Source organism: Papaver somniferum, chromosome 7 (assembly GCF_003573695.1).
Source record: "Papaver somniferum cultivar HN1 chromosome 7, ASM357369v1, whole genome shotgun sequence".
In the NCBI taxonomy this organism is placed as follows: Eukaryota; Viridiplantae; Streptophyta; class Magnoliopsida; order Ranunculales; family Papaveraceae; genus Papaver; species Papaver somniferum.
Window position 1 is genome coordinate 234,661,639 of NC_039364.1, and position 16,628 is coordinate 234,678,266.

At 35.5% G+C, this 16,628-nt stretch overlaps 1 protein-coding gene across 1 annotated transcript; it reads right to left on the reverse strand.

Annotated features, from left to right (window-relative positions):
- Positions 1-306: 306 nt before the first annotated feature.
- LOC113299889 (chorismate mutase 3, chloroplastic-like) lies at positions 307-4,209 on the reverse strand. The gene is made up of 6 exons (XM_026548986.1): positions 3,806-4,209; positions 2,378-2,603; positions 2,197-2,283; positions 1,497-1,640; positions 962-1,054; positions 307-846 (listed from the first exon to the last, which is right to left on the reverse strand). The coding sequence occupies exons 1-6, from the start codon at positions 4,024-4,026 to the stop codon at positions 610-612; spliced, it is 1,008 nt and encodes a 335-aa protein (XP_026404771.1). The 5' UTR covers positions 4,027-4,209; the 3' UTR covers positions 307-609.
- Positions 4,210-16,628: the final 12,419 nt, after the last annotated feature.

Below are 16,628 nucleotides of genomic sequence, written 5' to 3' on the forward strand. Positions count from 1 at the left end.
GCTCTGGTTCTGGTTCTGGAGGAATACTGCTCTAAGGCAGTGCAGGTAGCTCTCTAGAGAGTTGAGAATACATTCTGACCTTAATTCTTAGGCAGTTTTAAAGTTGTTTTTGGGCACGGTTCATTAAGAAATACAGTCCTTTCTTCAAGTGAGCTATGGTGGTGGAGCATAATGTCTTTTAAAAGGACATTTAAAGCTGCTTGATTCTATATGACAACTTTACCTTTACATATAGTTCTGTGACCGGTAGCCTGGCTTAAACTTCAGCAGCAAAGACAGGTTTTGCAGCAATAAGTCAGAAAGAAATTCTGAAAAGACAAATGAATTCGCAAAAGCATCCATTTTAATTACAAATAGAAATTGGCATAGACATCGAGATCTTCGTCTTTCTTTTTATCTAAACATTGCAGAACAGATTAGAATATACTGCTAGATGAAACCAAGTACTGGTAAACAGATTATAAATAGCAGCTGAACTAACTTAATTACTAAACAACTCTATATCAACAAATCAGCAGGTATTCCTAATGAGTATTACGACCGAGAACCACTGTGTCGTACCCGATCTTAAGTGGGAAGGGAACAGTGAAACAAGATAAAAGAAAGTTCTCAATCCAACCTTCTGAGGAGGTATGCGACTTGGACTTCCTTTGTCAAGGGCATGATCCAATCGCCATATAAGTCTGCAACTAAGCTTGGCCTAATCTTGTAGACTGGGTCAGATCCATCAGTATTTTCACTAGTGTTAACTTCTTGACCATATGTCTTTGTCTTCATTTCGACTCTCCTCTTGACTGATGCTTCGACTTCCTCATATGTGAGTAGTTGCATCAATCTATCTGCATCCTGCAAAATCCGTAAGCGACTAATCAGCATAAGAAGTAGAGTTATAGATGAAGATATCCCATGAGATAAAAATGGAAAACAGAAATGAAAGTAGGTCAGGAAAATTTAACCATACTTGTGCTTTAATGGCAGCTTCATATACAGCAGGTGAGGCTCGAAATTTCGCCTCAGCCACATATTTACCATAATGGATTCTCTTAGACAATGCCTACAAGCAGAGCGGAAACCCAAAGAAGAAAGACAGATAAGTTTCAAATTCCTTTTTACGGTTTTGGCTAATTACAAGAAATACATGATGATGTACCGCACATGAAAGTAGGCAAGGACAGGAACCAAAGCCACAGATGTCAAGATGACCGAGTCAATAGATTGTTGGCAAGTCCCTTCGCTTATTTCCTATAACCAAGTTTCGCCTACGAGATTGATCCTATCTATCCTAGGGGCAACAAATTTAACATCCGTCCAACTGGGTAAACTAAGACAGAAATCGGTAGTATACACCAAGTTATTTATTATTACGAGGATAGGAAGCATAGTTGATTTCTGAGTTTTTCTATAATACTGCGACCATCATATTTGATTTCAATCTATATGTTTTAGTTGTAGAGAGATAGATTACTATGTGAAGCATGACATATTGTAGAACTTACCTGGAGGCATATTGTGTCGCAAACAGCAGTTGATCCACAGTTGCCATCATTCCCTTCTTTAACCAATCTAGGGAGAAGCTTCTTGAAGTACATATCCCAGATCCTATTGTTAATGTTGATAGAATCAGCTATGGGATGCAAAACCTATATGGAACACATATATTGAGCGCTTAGTTAGAAAAGGATCCGAAATAGAAAAATTCAGCAATAATTTCTTTTTTGAAGCACAATTCAGCAATAATGTTAATGCATTAAGCGACACAAAACCATAATTGTCTTTGTTTGAGAAAATGGGCATACCCAGACAGAGTAACATAATGAAATAGATTTTGGTTTAATAAAGCATGACCAGTACGACTTTATAAATTCAGCATTATTTTACTAAATGCAAAAGGACCTTGGGCATGTGAATTGTATTGGATACCGTAACTTCTTAAATCAAATGAAAAAGCAGAGAATTTCAGGGAGCCAAGAAAGCTTGTCCAGTTTTCTGCTGCAATAGTGTACAACTGGTTGTTGAGAATTTATATGCATTTTCTAGTTGTAAAAGAGAAAATTAAGCCGAATTTTGAGTGTACTACATCATTCAGGAATCGGGATTCTGTTCTGCTGGATTTCACTCAGCATCTCACAAATGAACATCATTTTTGAGCGACAATTAGAAATTAGTAACAAGGCCAGATCACATGTTTCGACTAACCTGTGGGTACTGCAATGGTGGTAGCACTGGCTCGGGCAAGTCAGATGGGAAGAACGGATGTTCATCAGGACTCTTGTATCTCCCGACCTGAATTGACATAGGAAAACTCAATTAAAGGGACAGGAATGAAAGAAATATCTGTATTTGGTACTTCATCTTTTCATCTGGATAACTTTCCTACCTGAGCATGGAGTTTTTCCGTTCCCCTGACCATGTACTCAATCAGAGATCCATGGAAACCATCTATTTCAAAGGTGTCAGCTGTGTATGTTTCAGAATTGTAAGAATACTGAGCCCTCTCCAAAAGGCTAAATATTATGCTATCTTCTTGGCGGATTAAGGAGTGCCTTATACTGTCCAAAGTCAAGGTGTCACTCTCATCCACTCTCTTCTTACTTTCTGATCTTCTACAAGAATATAAAGATCAGTGTCAGATACTTATCTACGAGACCAGTGATGTCATGATGACAGGTACTATATCTTCAAGATTTAACAATCTTGGCTCAGCTGAACTAACTAGACATTCCATTACTGCCATACATTAAGAAGCGATGCATAAATAGATGTGTGCAAAATAGGGCCAAAAACCAGCATGTCTTGTCCTAAAAAATTATATTCATTGAAGTTTGAACAGCAATGTAGGGCTAAGCTCGTTTGTGCAAGATTTGGGAAATCTTGCCGAGTAATAAAAACAACTCCAATCATTAATTACTTTCAAGCATTTAAAAGTTGTATTTCAGCAATAAATCAGAAACATAGCGCCCCACCGTGTTTACAGCTATAAAACAAACTCAAACCAAACAATAAATGATCTAAGCACGCAAGTGTACTCATCCTCAGTGAAGATATGGCATTGCAGCAAATGCAGCGCATTGTTATTGCCACGTGATCGGTTATGACATCCTATTAGCAGATATCTACGACGACATCTACAAGGTGAAACCGTAAAAAGATAAAATGTTTTGTCGATAGTGAGTCTTAAATGTATCGCATAAGATGTTATAACCCCAGAAGACCCAGCACGTGGTCATAAACAATAACATAATGCAGTTGGAGGCGAAATGTACGAGGGGTGGTATTAAACGGGAGTCAGGATAATTAATGTCTGTGCACGTACCACCAATACCCAAAACTAGCCCCAGCAGCAACAACTCTAGTTTACCAAATGTATCAGCTTACGTAATACAATATGAACAATCTAGACATCCACATATGGATGCTTCAAATTGCCAAAACGATCTTGAAATCTTAATGCATAACCGATTGGAGTACATATAATTGAAGAGCCTAGCTAATACGGCATGAATTTCAGAATGGTAACCAGATAATTCTCCCAACAACTAAAAACTCTACCGGTGTGTAACTGAAGCAGTTGTGCACATCTTAGAAAAGTAAAGCAAACCCAATGTCAAAAACGTGACTGACTATTAAATGAATATAACTTAGACCCTTCTAAGCAAAAGTAAGTCCTTTAAAAAAACAATTTTTAATCTCCAAAACCCAAAATCAAAGCAATCTCAAGCAACATTATACCTACTAAGAGCATCAAATATATCAAAATTCAAGTAATTTAACAAGAATGGAAAGTAAAATATTGTTGTATACATACGAAGTATTATGAGATGTCGCCATTGATGATGAAGCTTTGATAGGTTGAAACCCTGTTGTTATTGTTGAACCCTTCTTAATGCTGATAGAATTTCCTTTTGGTTTAAAAGTGAAAAGAGAAGAAATGGGTACTCTTGAATTATTCTTGGAAACATGATTATGATGAATAATACTGTAATTGGCACAAGTATGTGATTTAACTCTCAATAGCTTCCGCTCCATTGATGATATTCAGATGAAGAAGCTGGAAATTACGAAGACAAAATTTTGAATTGTAATTGCAGAGAGAAAGAATGATGGAAGAATTGGACAATTGAATTTGAAAGTGAGAAGAGTAAATGAGTTTGGGTTTTAAAGGAGAAATCCCTTCTTATTTGTAACGTAAAAGAATTGTTTTTTGGTGGGAGTACTGGGAAGAGGTGGAGGAGGAGGAGGGGGTAGGTGGTGTTGGCCAATAAAATGTTAGGTAGGAAAATAAAAGGTCCAAATAGACATCCATTTCCATATACATATTCTCCACCAAATCTCATAAAAAGTGTCCTGCTTTAAACCATATAATTAATAAACCGGCCAAGCTTTTAAATTCTTTTAGAAACTGGCCTTTCTGTTAGAGTTGACACCCGGGCCCACCAGATCGGTCAGCTGCGTTGAATAAGTCAAACTCGGTAGGAGAATTTACGACTGTGCCCTTGCCCATTTAAAGACGCGTGTGGTGTAATCTCGCACCACACTTTCTCTTTCCCCCTCGTTCTCTTCCTCCCTCGTTCTCTTCTCCTAGGGTTAGGTATTGAAGCTGTTTGAAAAGAAAAAGAGTCCTGATGTTATTGAAGTTGTTTTTGCTGAAGACATAGATGTTAGTGAAAGACCAGAGTGTATTTGGAAGAAAAGTTCTACATATTTAGGGATTCAAAGATAGTGGTGATACAGTGAAGATGAGGTACAAACCGGGATTGAAACAGTCTGAATCAAGGTAAGATTAACGAAACCCGTGACTTAATATATGATGAAAATCATTGTATTCATAGTTAATTGATTTAATTGATCGATTGATTTTTAGGGTTTCTGTTTTTTTTCCTTTGTAATTAGGGTTTATTTGAAACCAAATTTTTATTGTTTAATTGGGGTTTAATTTTCGTGATTGGGTGTAATATTGCTTAATTAGGTTTTCATTTGGTTTTCATAGGTTTATATCTGATTTTGTTTCATTTGTGTTGCAGTCAGTTCAAATTTAGGAATATCAGTGTATATGCGGAGCCAAAGAATGAGACTTTGGTATTTCCTGATTGCCATAGAGATGAAACAGAGTTGATGACACTTAAGTATATGGTGTATAAGGGTTTGTCTATGGATGTTAAAGAGAAGTTTAATTTATATTGGTTTAAGGAAGAATGTCTGCCACTGCCATTGTTAAACAATGATGATTTTGATAATTTTTGGGAGGATTCTTTTGTAAATGAGGATGGATGTATATGTTTGTGGATGGGGATGAAAGACACAGTGTTTGGGACTCCAAAGACTACACCAAAGAAGAAGACAGTTAGTAAGGGAACCACCCCTAGAAGATCCCCAAGGCTAAATAGTGTGGATAAATCAGTTGAAGGTGCATCAAGAAAGCTGAGTTTCATGGATGTGCCCATGTCCAAACATTCTCAAGCTAGTAGCAGTGGTTGCTGTCAGTCAAAAGCTACAAATGAAGTTAAGTTTGTTGAAGATGTGGACAATATTCAGCTGGAAAACACCAAAGAAGATGAATGTCACCCAATTGAGAATCCAGAAGCTCCTCCAGTATATGACAGTGATGAAGACATTGAATATGGGTCAGATGAAGAAGAACAAGAAGAGAAAGAAGAAGAAGAAGAAGAAGAAGAAGAAGAAGAAGAAGAAGAAGAAGAAGAAAGGAGAAAAAGAAGGCAAAGAAAAAGGTATATTTCATTTATAACTGATTTCATTTATTATAATTTGTAACTTATTATATGGTACTGATGTTGATCTTGAATGTGAAGGTAAGGATGTGGATGAAAGACCTGCTTACATGGATGACTTTGATGATGATTTTGGTCAGTACATGAAGGGTGAGCATGATGTAGATCTTTTCCCTGAAGAAGAAGTTTTTACTCCAGTAGATCCTAGCAAAATGGAGGTAAAAACTAGATTTGCAAATAAGGAAGCATTTAAGAAACATCTCAGGTGTTATTGTGTTCTTAATAAGTGTCAATATATTTTGGATAGAAGTGCTCCCTCTAGAATTAAGGCTGAGTGTAGGTTTAAAACAGAACATGATTGTCCTTGGTTTGTGTATGCTAGCAAGAAAGAGGGTGAGAAGACTTTTGTTCTTAGGAAAGTGAATTTGGAACATAAGTGTGAAGGGGATCCCCAAAATAGGAATAGATCTGCTGATCCTCATTTTGTAAAGGATTTTGTTCTTGATCAGATGAAGAATAAGCCTAAAAAAGTTGTTCCAGACCCTTATAAAATCAAGGAAGACTTCTTAGCTGAAAAGAGAGTAAATATACCATATCAGTGTGCATGGAAGGCTAGGAATCTAGTTTTAGAGTCATTATATGGGAACTATAAAGAAAGTTACAATGAAGTACCAGCATTCTGCAAGATGTTTACAAAATGCAATGATGGGTCTGTTGCTAAGTTCACTTTTGACACAGTGAATAACACCTTTGAAAGCATGACACTCTCATTTGAACCTGCAATGAGGGGTTGGCGAAAAGCATGCAGGGGAGTTATAGGGCTTGATGCCTGCCATCTAACAGGGGAATATGGGGGGGTATTGATGGCAGTGGCAGTTGAGGGGGTTCCCCTGTATGCATGCAGTGAGTGCATTGCATAGCATAAGGCCACAATGGAGAAAGTAAGATTTCTCTTTTTTTAAATCTGTACCTTGTCTCAGAACTTATTTATGCAATTTCTAGGCCTTAAATGTATCTAGCACTAACCTTTACATACTCTGCTTGAGCAGGTACTGCAGTGATTACTATTCAGTGGAGAACTATAAGGCCACATATGCACCAACTTTTGCACCACTAGATGATAAAAGTGAATGGGTCCAGGTACTTTTTCTTCTTAAATTTGTAACTATATGCCATATTTATATTCTCAACTACATTAATATAAGTGCATTTGTTCTTGCAGCCAAACATGAACAAGAAGATCTTGAACCCTCCTCACAGTAGGAAACCAGGAAGACCCAAGAGCAAGAGGGTAAGAAGTTATGATGAACCTCGTGTTGAGAAGACAAAAAGGAGGTGTGGGAAATGTGGAAATGTTACTAACCACAACAAAAGAACATGTGCTGGTGGTGAAGTGGGATCTAATCCAACTGCAAAGAGGCAAAGGACTGAATGTGATGCACAAAGCTTCACCTTCAGCAACATAGAGCCAAGTCAGACCACCAGAGTTAGGGGTGCAGCTAAGTCAAACAAGAAGAAGAGAACGGCATCATTTGTTGGTGAATGTTTTACAGGGCCTGGCAGTCAGCCTTTGGCAACACCATCTTCTACTCCAGCTTCCACAACACCTATGAGTCTGCCATCTATAGCACCATCTTCTACTCCACCCTCTACAATAAATAACCTTTATCAGAACTTCTTTGGCATTGGATCTGTATCTCAGAATATAAAACAAGGAAAGGGAAGGGGAAATGGAAATGCTAAGAAGAAATGATTTGAGATCCGTTTTCTGATTTTTTGTGTTTAAGAAGACAATATTTTTTTCTTTTTTAGACTTGAATTAATGCTGAATCAAAAGTGGATGGTTGTTTATTAGTACATTTGCAGGTTACATTTTCAGATTGTTGAGTTCCTTACATATAGCATTAAGTTGTAAACTTGAATGCATAATTCTGTTTTTTGCAGCAATGAAGACTTCATCTGAGACCCATTTAAAACCGTCACAATTTGTACAAGTGAGGTATGCTATGTTCTTGTTGTGTTCATTCTTGCAAAATTTCATCTCCATTTTTGATTTGCAGTGATCTTTGTTGCAGGTTTGATTTTGCAGTGGGCAGTTTTTGAAGCAATGACCAGATTCTCCGCAAGCGTAACAACCATTCTCTACTGGTAATTTCACCATCTTGCATTTGACAGGATCGATGGCATCGTCAAACCATTCAAAGTACTGACAGGTTGGAATTGAACACTTCAAAAACATTTTTTCGTTTGTTTCTTTTGCTTTTGAACACAATAGTTGCCTTATACCATTACATGGTATATATTTGCACCTGGAATAAATCCAAGGACATACCTTTGGATCATGAATTCCCTGTGCACAGATAGAACATGAAATTAGGGGTTGTTTTAATCTTAATCTTACCTTGCTGCTGCTACTGCTGCCTGGAGAGTTTACTTCATTTTGGCTCATGTATTATTTATTTTTATTTTTTTGATCTGTTGAGTATGACAAATACTATGGTTCTTCTCTGCAGGGCCTAATTTATATGAATGAAGCTGAATCTGACCGTTACAAATCCAACCGTTACAAATCCGACCGTTGCAATGAGTCACTGAGTTGACTCGATACTGGTTTGGTTACGAACTCAGACGAGGGTTAAGTCGTCTTTTACCTAGCAGGTTAACTGCCACGTAGCCAGTTAACTACCTAAATCCGTTTTTTGAAAAAAACGGGATGGAAAATGTCAATATCGGCCAGTTTATATAAAGATTCAAAAAAACGGCCAGTTTCTTAAATATGGTTCAAAAAGGTGGTTACTTTATTAAAAAGCTCAAAAACAAACAGGAGAAATGTAGTAGGGTATGTTTGGATGTTATCACACTTATTATCTTTCTTTTGTTCAAAACAAGCATGCTGCTTATTCTTTTATAAGAAGTCTGTAATCTGGTGCGGAGCCAGGATTCGAGGGATGCGTGAGTAAATTACCTGTCTACACTACAAAAGGGTTCTTTTTTTTTCTGATAAAGAGAAAATTTTATAAATATTAGCCAGGGTTGTGATCTTTTGCCAGAAGCTCACAAAATCCTGGGTTAAAGTTTCCATCGGATAATATTGGCATTGTTGTCTGCCTGACATGTTTGGCCACAACATCTGCCACTTGATTATCATTTCAACTTACATGAATAAACTCACAAAAAGAGAAACTAGAGATTAATCTCCTTTATTAAATTCATATTCTCCCATTGAATGAGTAGAATGTTCCCATTAATGGTGTCAACTACTAGCTTAGCATCAGCTTCAATCTGCAACCTCGAGATCTTCATATCTTTGGCCCAAGAAAGTGCTTCCCTGACAGCCATGCATTCCACCTCTTATGAATTCAGTGCTCCATCTCCGTTGCTTCCTTTGATTCCAAGGCAAGCACCTGTATGATTGCAGACAATACCAGTTCCAAAAAGATTAGTATCTTCATTCTAGGAACCATCAACATTAAATTTAAAAACACCATTAATTGGAGGTTTCTAGTTAGAGATGTTCATGCTAACAACATTTAATGTAGATTGAGATGAGTCAATGTAGTGCATATATGAGGATATATGATAATGGATTCTATGCACAGTGTTGTGAGGATTTAGAGATACTCCCTGGAATACAACTTCAACCTATCTTTCCACAATACCCACATTTCAACCATCAAAGTGATCAGCCACCTTTGATCCTGATTTGAGTCTGAGTGAGTGAACCAGCTGAGAACCCAATCTGTAACTGTGTTGTAATTTTCTCTGACAGCATCTATATTAACATTAATGCCCCTCCAGACTTCCCTGGCATGTTTACAATCAAAGATAATATGCTCCATATCCTTTAAACCATGACCACATGTATCACAGTGAGTTTCAACTTCTGAATTGTATTGAGCTCTTCTATTTTTTGTAGTATTAATACCTCTAATGCACTTCCATATAAAGATTTTTTAAATGATTTGCTGCCTGCGTTTTCCACAGTAACTTCCAGATTCTAGAGTTAATATTAACTCAATTTACCTGAACTTCATGTGCAGAATGAGTTAGCATTCTGTAGGTACTCTTTACTGAGAATGATCCATCTTTTGAAGGCATCCATAACATCACATCCTCCTTACTGCAATCTATAAATAAAGATTTAATTTTGAGAGAAGTATTAGCATCAAAAAGTCTATTGAGAAGATTGATATCCCACTGGTTAGTATCAGGAAAATACAACTCTGAAACATCTTCATAGAACCTGTGAAGATCACTAATGGGGACTGGTGGATGATTCATGCCTGGAATCCATTTTTCACATGTATCCAACTTGCCAAGAATTTTTTCTCCCTCTTTCCTCGAAATCCTGGCTCCGCTCCTGATTTGTGGCGGAAGAAGTAGTGACGGTGAGTGTTGGTGAATAGTGATGGACAATATTAATTTTATGTTGTCGTTACAACATCGATAACATCGTAGTGTGGAAGATGTGGTTGGTCTTTTTAACACTTTTGATAAATGAACGTACCATATATTTCAGGGATGATATCATACAAGACAATATTTTCATGATCGTAGTTGGATCACCCAAATGGTACTCCTGTTATCTTTGGTACTATATTGTATAAATCATGATTTTTTAATGTTAAAATAAAATTGATTGCAATATAAAAAAATATATATACACGGAAAAAAATAATAATGAAACTAATCAATTGACGATATTTTGTTCAATCTAAACCTCATACATGGTATTTGTGATTGAAAGTTAGAATTGCGTCCAACAACCTACATGGGGTGGGCAGCAGTGATCGTGGCAGTGGTGGAGTCAAAAATTGACATTGACGAGGCCTAATTTCTAAAAAAAAAAAAGAAACATGTAAACTTTGGTGAACTAAAACATAAATATATATGGACAAAGTACTATTTATAAAATAAACTAAAAAATTTATGTAGTTATTAAAAATTTAAGGGGTTAAAGACAGGTTAGTCAACCCTTGGCTCTGCCACTAGGTTGTGGTGGATAAAAAAATGGATTCATATGGTTTTATGGTGGTGACGGGTATTGGTGAACAAAAACATATTATGCTAATTTTGTAACGCCAATATGTAACATTATATTATAAAGTATAACATGTGGTCGATCATTCTAATGTTTAAATAAACTCGATAAAACACATGTTCATTTTAAAAAATTGATGCAATCAATTGCCATGTTATGTAATAACTAAATGAACGAAACGAATCAAGATCAGAACATATGAAATTATTTATTATCGATTTGGCTATGTAAAGAGTGGTCAGGATTTATCCTTGGAAAAGATAAATTCACCGTTGGGGTTTGTTCAACTTAACCATTTTTAAATGTTTTATTAATTAGTGTCTCATTCATTGTTCATAATGATTAATTAAATTTCTATTATAAATGTCCATTTAATAATCTAACATAAATACATAATTTTATTAATAAATAATTTTACTAAAAACTATATTAATTCTAACGGTGGTGGGTGTTTGTGAATGGTGGAGGCGGTAACATCACTATTGGTGGAAGAAATAGTGGCGGCAGATGGTTTTTATGGTGGTGGGTGTTGGTAATAGTAGTGGATAATAATAGTTTTTGCTTTTTAGTGAGTTTTAAACCTAGTAAAAAGAAATCTTCACAAAACATGCAACATTGTATTGTGAAAGATGTAATTAGTTGTTTTTAGCACCATTGATAAGGACAAAAACCAAATATTTCGAGGATGATACCGAAACGTATAAGACAATATGATCATGACTGTTAGATCACTGAAACAATATCCGTATTATATAAAGGCAATTGGTGTACCCATGTAAGAGAACATTATCGCTCTCTCAAGTACTATTACATTCTTTTTCCTGAAAGACCATAATGTCGAGCTGTTTCGCGACAACTACCTACACAGGCAACAACGTACTTTGACTCAATTCCCGATATAAAACCTTATTGACTGGGAAAATGTATTTAGATTCTAAAATATTTGTTTGAAAATCATGTTTGTTCATCAAAATCATCATAAAAAACTCTAAATCATAAATCTAAATTTTTCCTTCGATGTTTATAGAATATTTTTTATATTTTACATTATCAAATCATGCGACCTCTTGATTACGAATCAACAATATCAAATTACGGATCAATATGTATAGGTTTCATTCACTGGGTTAGAAGGTATAGTAGATACAGATGGGTAGATCACACAAAGCAGAACATGAGTGAGAATAGTTCAATAATTTGGTCAAGAAATAAGGTCAAAATTTTAAGATTAACTTTCTACAGGACTAATTATATCGGCTTCGATAGGAGCCGATTAAAATATGAATTAATAATAATTTCCACGTAAGACAATTGCAAAACATAGTTTGGCGAACTATGCCTATGTAAAGAGTGGTCAAGATTTGTCCTTCCTCAATTGCTATGTTATGTGAGAAGAAGATGATATCTAAGATTGAGGTACAATTTAAATCTATTAGATTCATACCATTTACAACTGGACGCCTTGAAAAAACTGACGTGTTGTTATTATTATTACAGTTAAGGGATACATTGACCACACTTGCGCAAATAGCTCACTTCCCAAATGATTGGTGTTGCATGTACTGTCAAATTGATTGAGGAAATAAATATAGTTTCCTTAGTTACAAAACATTTCTCATATTCTATTACAATTTTAAAACCTTATCATCTAAAACACTACAAGAAACAAGATTTTTGCAGATGTCCGGATCATGAAGAACTTCATTTAAAGTAAGAGTCTTGCCAGAAGTGAGCTTGAGCCCAACTTTGCTTTTTCCTACCCGAAGCTGCAAATGAGTTACCCATATAGAGTTTCTCGCCTTCCCCTACCTTATTATGAGAGGTGAACATATCTATGTTTCCACAGACATGTCTGGTAGCACCAGAGTCTAGCACCAGTCTCTCACATTTATTACCAAATTTACTTCAGACACCGTGCCAGAAAATTCATCTTTGTTGTTTTCAACCAAATTAACATTATTTTTCTTTTTAAGGTCCTGACGGTTTCTACAGTAAACCGCCATATGTCCAGGATATCCGCAAGCATAGAAATCACCCTTAAGGCCAGAAGAAGTGTCCGTAGTATTTTGGATATAGTAACTTAGACGCGATGTAAGACTTATGTTTTTTTTTTTTTTAGTTTTTCCACAATCTATTTATTTAAGAAAAATGAACATTGCAAATACATAACATTAACAAAAATTGGACAGATTGCGTTTGACAATAATGGCCACTGATGGTCCGGAAACGGCAAAAGAAAGGAATTGTTGTAGAATAATTGTTGGGATATACAACGGATTACTTGATACGAATGAAAGAGGTATAACTATTTCGATTCTAAAATCACATAAAGTTCACAGTAGAAGATGACATCAAGTTTAAAATTAGTAACAAACATAATATAGATAACTAAAATGTTAAAAACAAACAGGATATATAAACTTGGAAAGCCGTGATACTTGAAGAGGCCAATTTTGAAAACTACAATCTTAGAAAGCAACGATCCACAATACCATAATTTTTTTTTTATAAATATTCAACGTAGAAGATGTCAACTTTTGGTAAAGGATCTATTGACAACCTATTAATTTGAAATAGGATCAGGAGTACAATATGTGTTCAAGGTTCTTTGTGAGGTAATGTGTCGCCAGATTGTATTCCAAGTGAAGGTAGGAACATATAGAAGTGAAAAAATGTCCAAGACTTTTGAAGTTACCAAAGTCTTCGTTAAGACGAACTGCTGGCCATGATACTTTGTTGAAGATTTAATGGCAGAGGTTCGCATATATACAATCCCTTCGAAAAGGTAATGGGTACACATTTTAAACATTGTCATCTAATGGATGTTGAAAAATTACAGGAAAATCATGTCACATTGGAGAGTTTGTATCATCCATTCGATGCAAAAAAATACTATTCTTTGCCTATTTGGAGGATCGACAACATGACCATGATAGATGAGTCAGCTGGAGCAAAATATGAGCATGGGGAGACTTTTATGGACGATATTAATTAGTTGATTTCACTGAGATGAGCGCTGCTGACGACATATTTCCAAAAAATATTTAAACTTCCATGTTCATATAGAGCATTATCTCATTATAAGCAATGAACCTAAATAAAAAAGTGTCTGGAAGTTAAGATTATATTTCTTTCGTTTGAGCAAATCTCCGACGGTAAAATATTAAAGGAAAAAAACAAGAAAAAAAGAGAGGAAAATCCCAAATATTTTTATGACAAAACCCATATTAAATCATAAGGAATTGATTAATATTTGGGACACAAATTATACAATATATTAAAAATGAACCAACATCGTGATCCGTGCCGTTACGGCACGGGTTAAGGGATAGTCATTAAATAAAGAAAAGTCTTTTAGTTTATGAGTAGTACCACATCATTAACCTAGTATAAAATCTTGTAAAGGCATGTATATGTAAAAGGCATTGTGGAAAACATGTAAGTTTAACCAACTACTTTTTGTTTAAGACTTGGGATTATAAGACTAGGAACAAATTACTGCAAGATTAAACACAAACACTCCCTTCTGAACTAATCTTCTTCTACTTTCTAAGTACAAAATCAGCTCCACCTATGACTATTGAAGCACCTAGATTACGTTTGCGATCTGTCCACTAATTTAATGATATCATTATTTAATGTATAATTAATAAGAAGTTGTTGTTGAATGATAAAGAAGATGATGGCATCTCTAAAATTAAATAATGGAGAGCACATCCTTAATGTGCATAGATTCTTATCTCATTCTTCTTCAAGACTTTTCGAGTTGAATGATAGTTATAAGCTTACCGATATATTCTCTATAGGAACTAAAAAAAATTATTTTTTTTATACCCTGGACTAGTGGTCCCTAGACTACATCCAAACTCCTTAAATGAGAGTGGATTTTCGTTCAAACCCCTACCTCCGCAGTGGGAGAGAGCATGCCAACTAGGGCTGTCAATGGGTACCCGTTACCCGGAACCGGACCCGAGCGAATAGGGTCCGGTTCCGGGTCCCAAAATTGGACCCATTAACAAGTTAGGACCGGACGGGTAATTACCCGATTGGACCCGAATCTAAACGGGTCCGAACGGGTAATACCCGATGGGTACCCGCGGGTAACGGGTACCCGGTTATTCATTCTTTTATCCCTCTTTTTAGCAAAATTACAAGTATTTTGCTAGTTTGGTTTTGAATTTTTTTTTCTCATTTTTCATTTCTTCTTACATTTAATCTTTATTTAGTACATTAATAAAGAAATAATACCAAATTTTTATAGAAATAAGTTTGATTCAAGCAAAAAAAGGGAAAGACATCAAAATTTTGAACTTTTATATGTGTTTTCTTAATACCCAACGGGTACCCGAAACCGATGAGTACCCGGAGTTTTAAACGGGTCCGGTTCTGGATCCACTAATTTAAGAACCGGACCCGAAACCGCTAGTAACCGGACCCGACTTTTATAAATAGGGTCCGGGTCCGGGTCCGGGTCCGGATCCATTAATACCCGGAAGGACCCGGACCCGTTGACAGCCCTAATACCAACCATCAGACCACCTGATGATTGGCCCTATAGGAACCAAATTATTAAAAACAAATTAAGCAATTTGACGTTTGCGCTTTATGAAGCTACTAGCATCTTTGGAATGCAAAAATTGGTCGTTCACATATTGGTTGGGTTGTTTGAAAAGAGACCCTTCCATTTTTGAGGGGTCCATCATCCAAAATTTAACGTGGGAAGCTCAAAATAATATCAGATATGGTGCATCTCCGTTTCAGTTAAATAGTTCTTGTTTTATTCCCCATTTAAATAGGGAGTTTCTTTCGATCATAGATAACTTAGATCATAGATAAGTTAGCTAAGGAAGCTATAACTAAAAGAGTAGGTTTTCTTTTTTCGATTATCATCCTGAAAATGTAAAGGCAGATTTCGTTAAAAGGATAGATAAGGGAACTGAACCAGTGCTCCAAAATGTAATAGCTCTTCCCTTTTTAATAAAAGTTTCTTTTCATCAAAAAAAAAATCATCCACAATGTGGGACTGGATTGTCATGAAGTAAAAATAAAATCCTATCATCGATACAGTAGAATTTCGACATATTAATTACTTCGTTAAAATAATAAAATTTTCAATTCCCAAATAAATTTGTGTATGTGGAATATATATTATTGGGAATGGCGATTAAATCAACATTCAAACTAGTTTAGCTGGTTAGTTCTGTTCAGAAAAATTATACCTACTTGTGTCACTTAAAAAAAGATAGAAATATGAGTCAGTAGTCACCATCATTAAATAAATAAACAAATATTTTAGTTTATGAGTACCGCAACATTAATCTAAGTATCTGCTTCTTCTTTTTTTATGGAAAGATTAAATTATATTAACTAGCAAATATAGTACAGTGGTCTATAATTTCATATTTATTAAAAAGGATTCTCCAACAAGGAAGCTTTAGCATTATCAATCTTCCTAAATTTCATATTCTCAAAATCATGTCAAAAAGAAGAAGATTCATATTCTCAAAATCAAGTCAAAAAGAAGAAGATGCAGTAAACAACTGTGTGTGGTACTGCTGAATCTCTTTCTTGATTGAAGATATCTAACTCATTCACCTCTAATTTGGTAATACAACTCATCTTTCTCTTAGAATTTGCAATGTTATTAAGGTAATGAGTGTTTTTCTCTTCATCGGTGAAAACCCTCACTTTAGCCCTCTGAAACGTCATTCTAGCTCTTGTAATTTTGATGTCATTTAGTTTGTTCACATTCGACCCTTTCCACCAATTCAGCTTTAGTTAGAGAAGTATTGTTCTCCAATAAGTTTATGTTTTTAATCTTCTTAGTTAACTCATTTATTCTTCTTCACATCACCAAACAT

What these genes read in the sequence shown, in the direction of transcription:
- LOC113299889 (XM_026548986.1), bottom strand. Translation starts at nt 4,026, where the DNA reads ATGGAGCGGAAGCTATTGAGAGTTAAATCACATACTTGTGCCAATTAC. An exon ending in GCGACATCTCATAATACTTC is followed by an intron (nt 2,604 to 3,805) that starts GTATGTATACAA and finishes ATATTCTTGTAG; the next exon opens with AAGATCAGAAAGTAAGAAGA. An exon ending in CGGAAAAACTCCATGCTCAG is followed by an intron (nt 2,284 to 2,377) that starts GTAGGAAAGTTA and finishes ATGTCAATTCAG; the next exon opens with GTCGGGAGATACAAGAGTCC.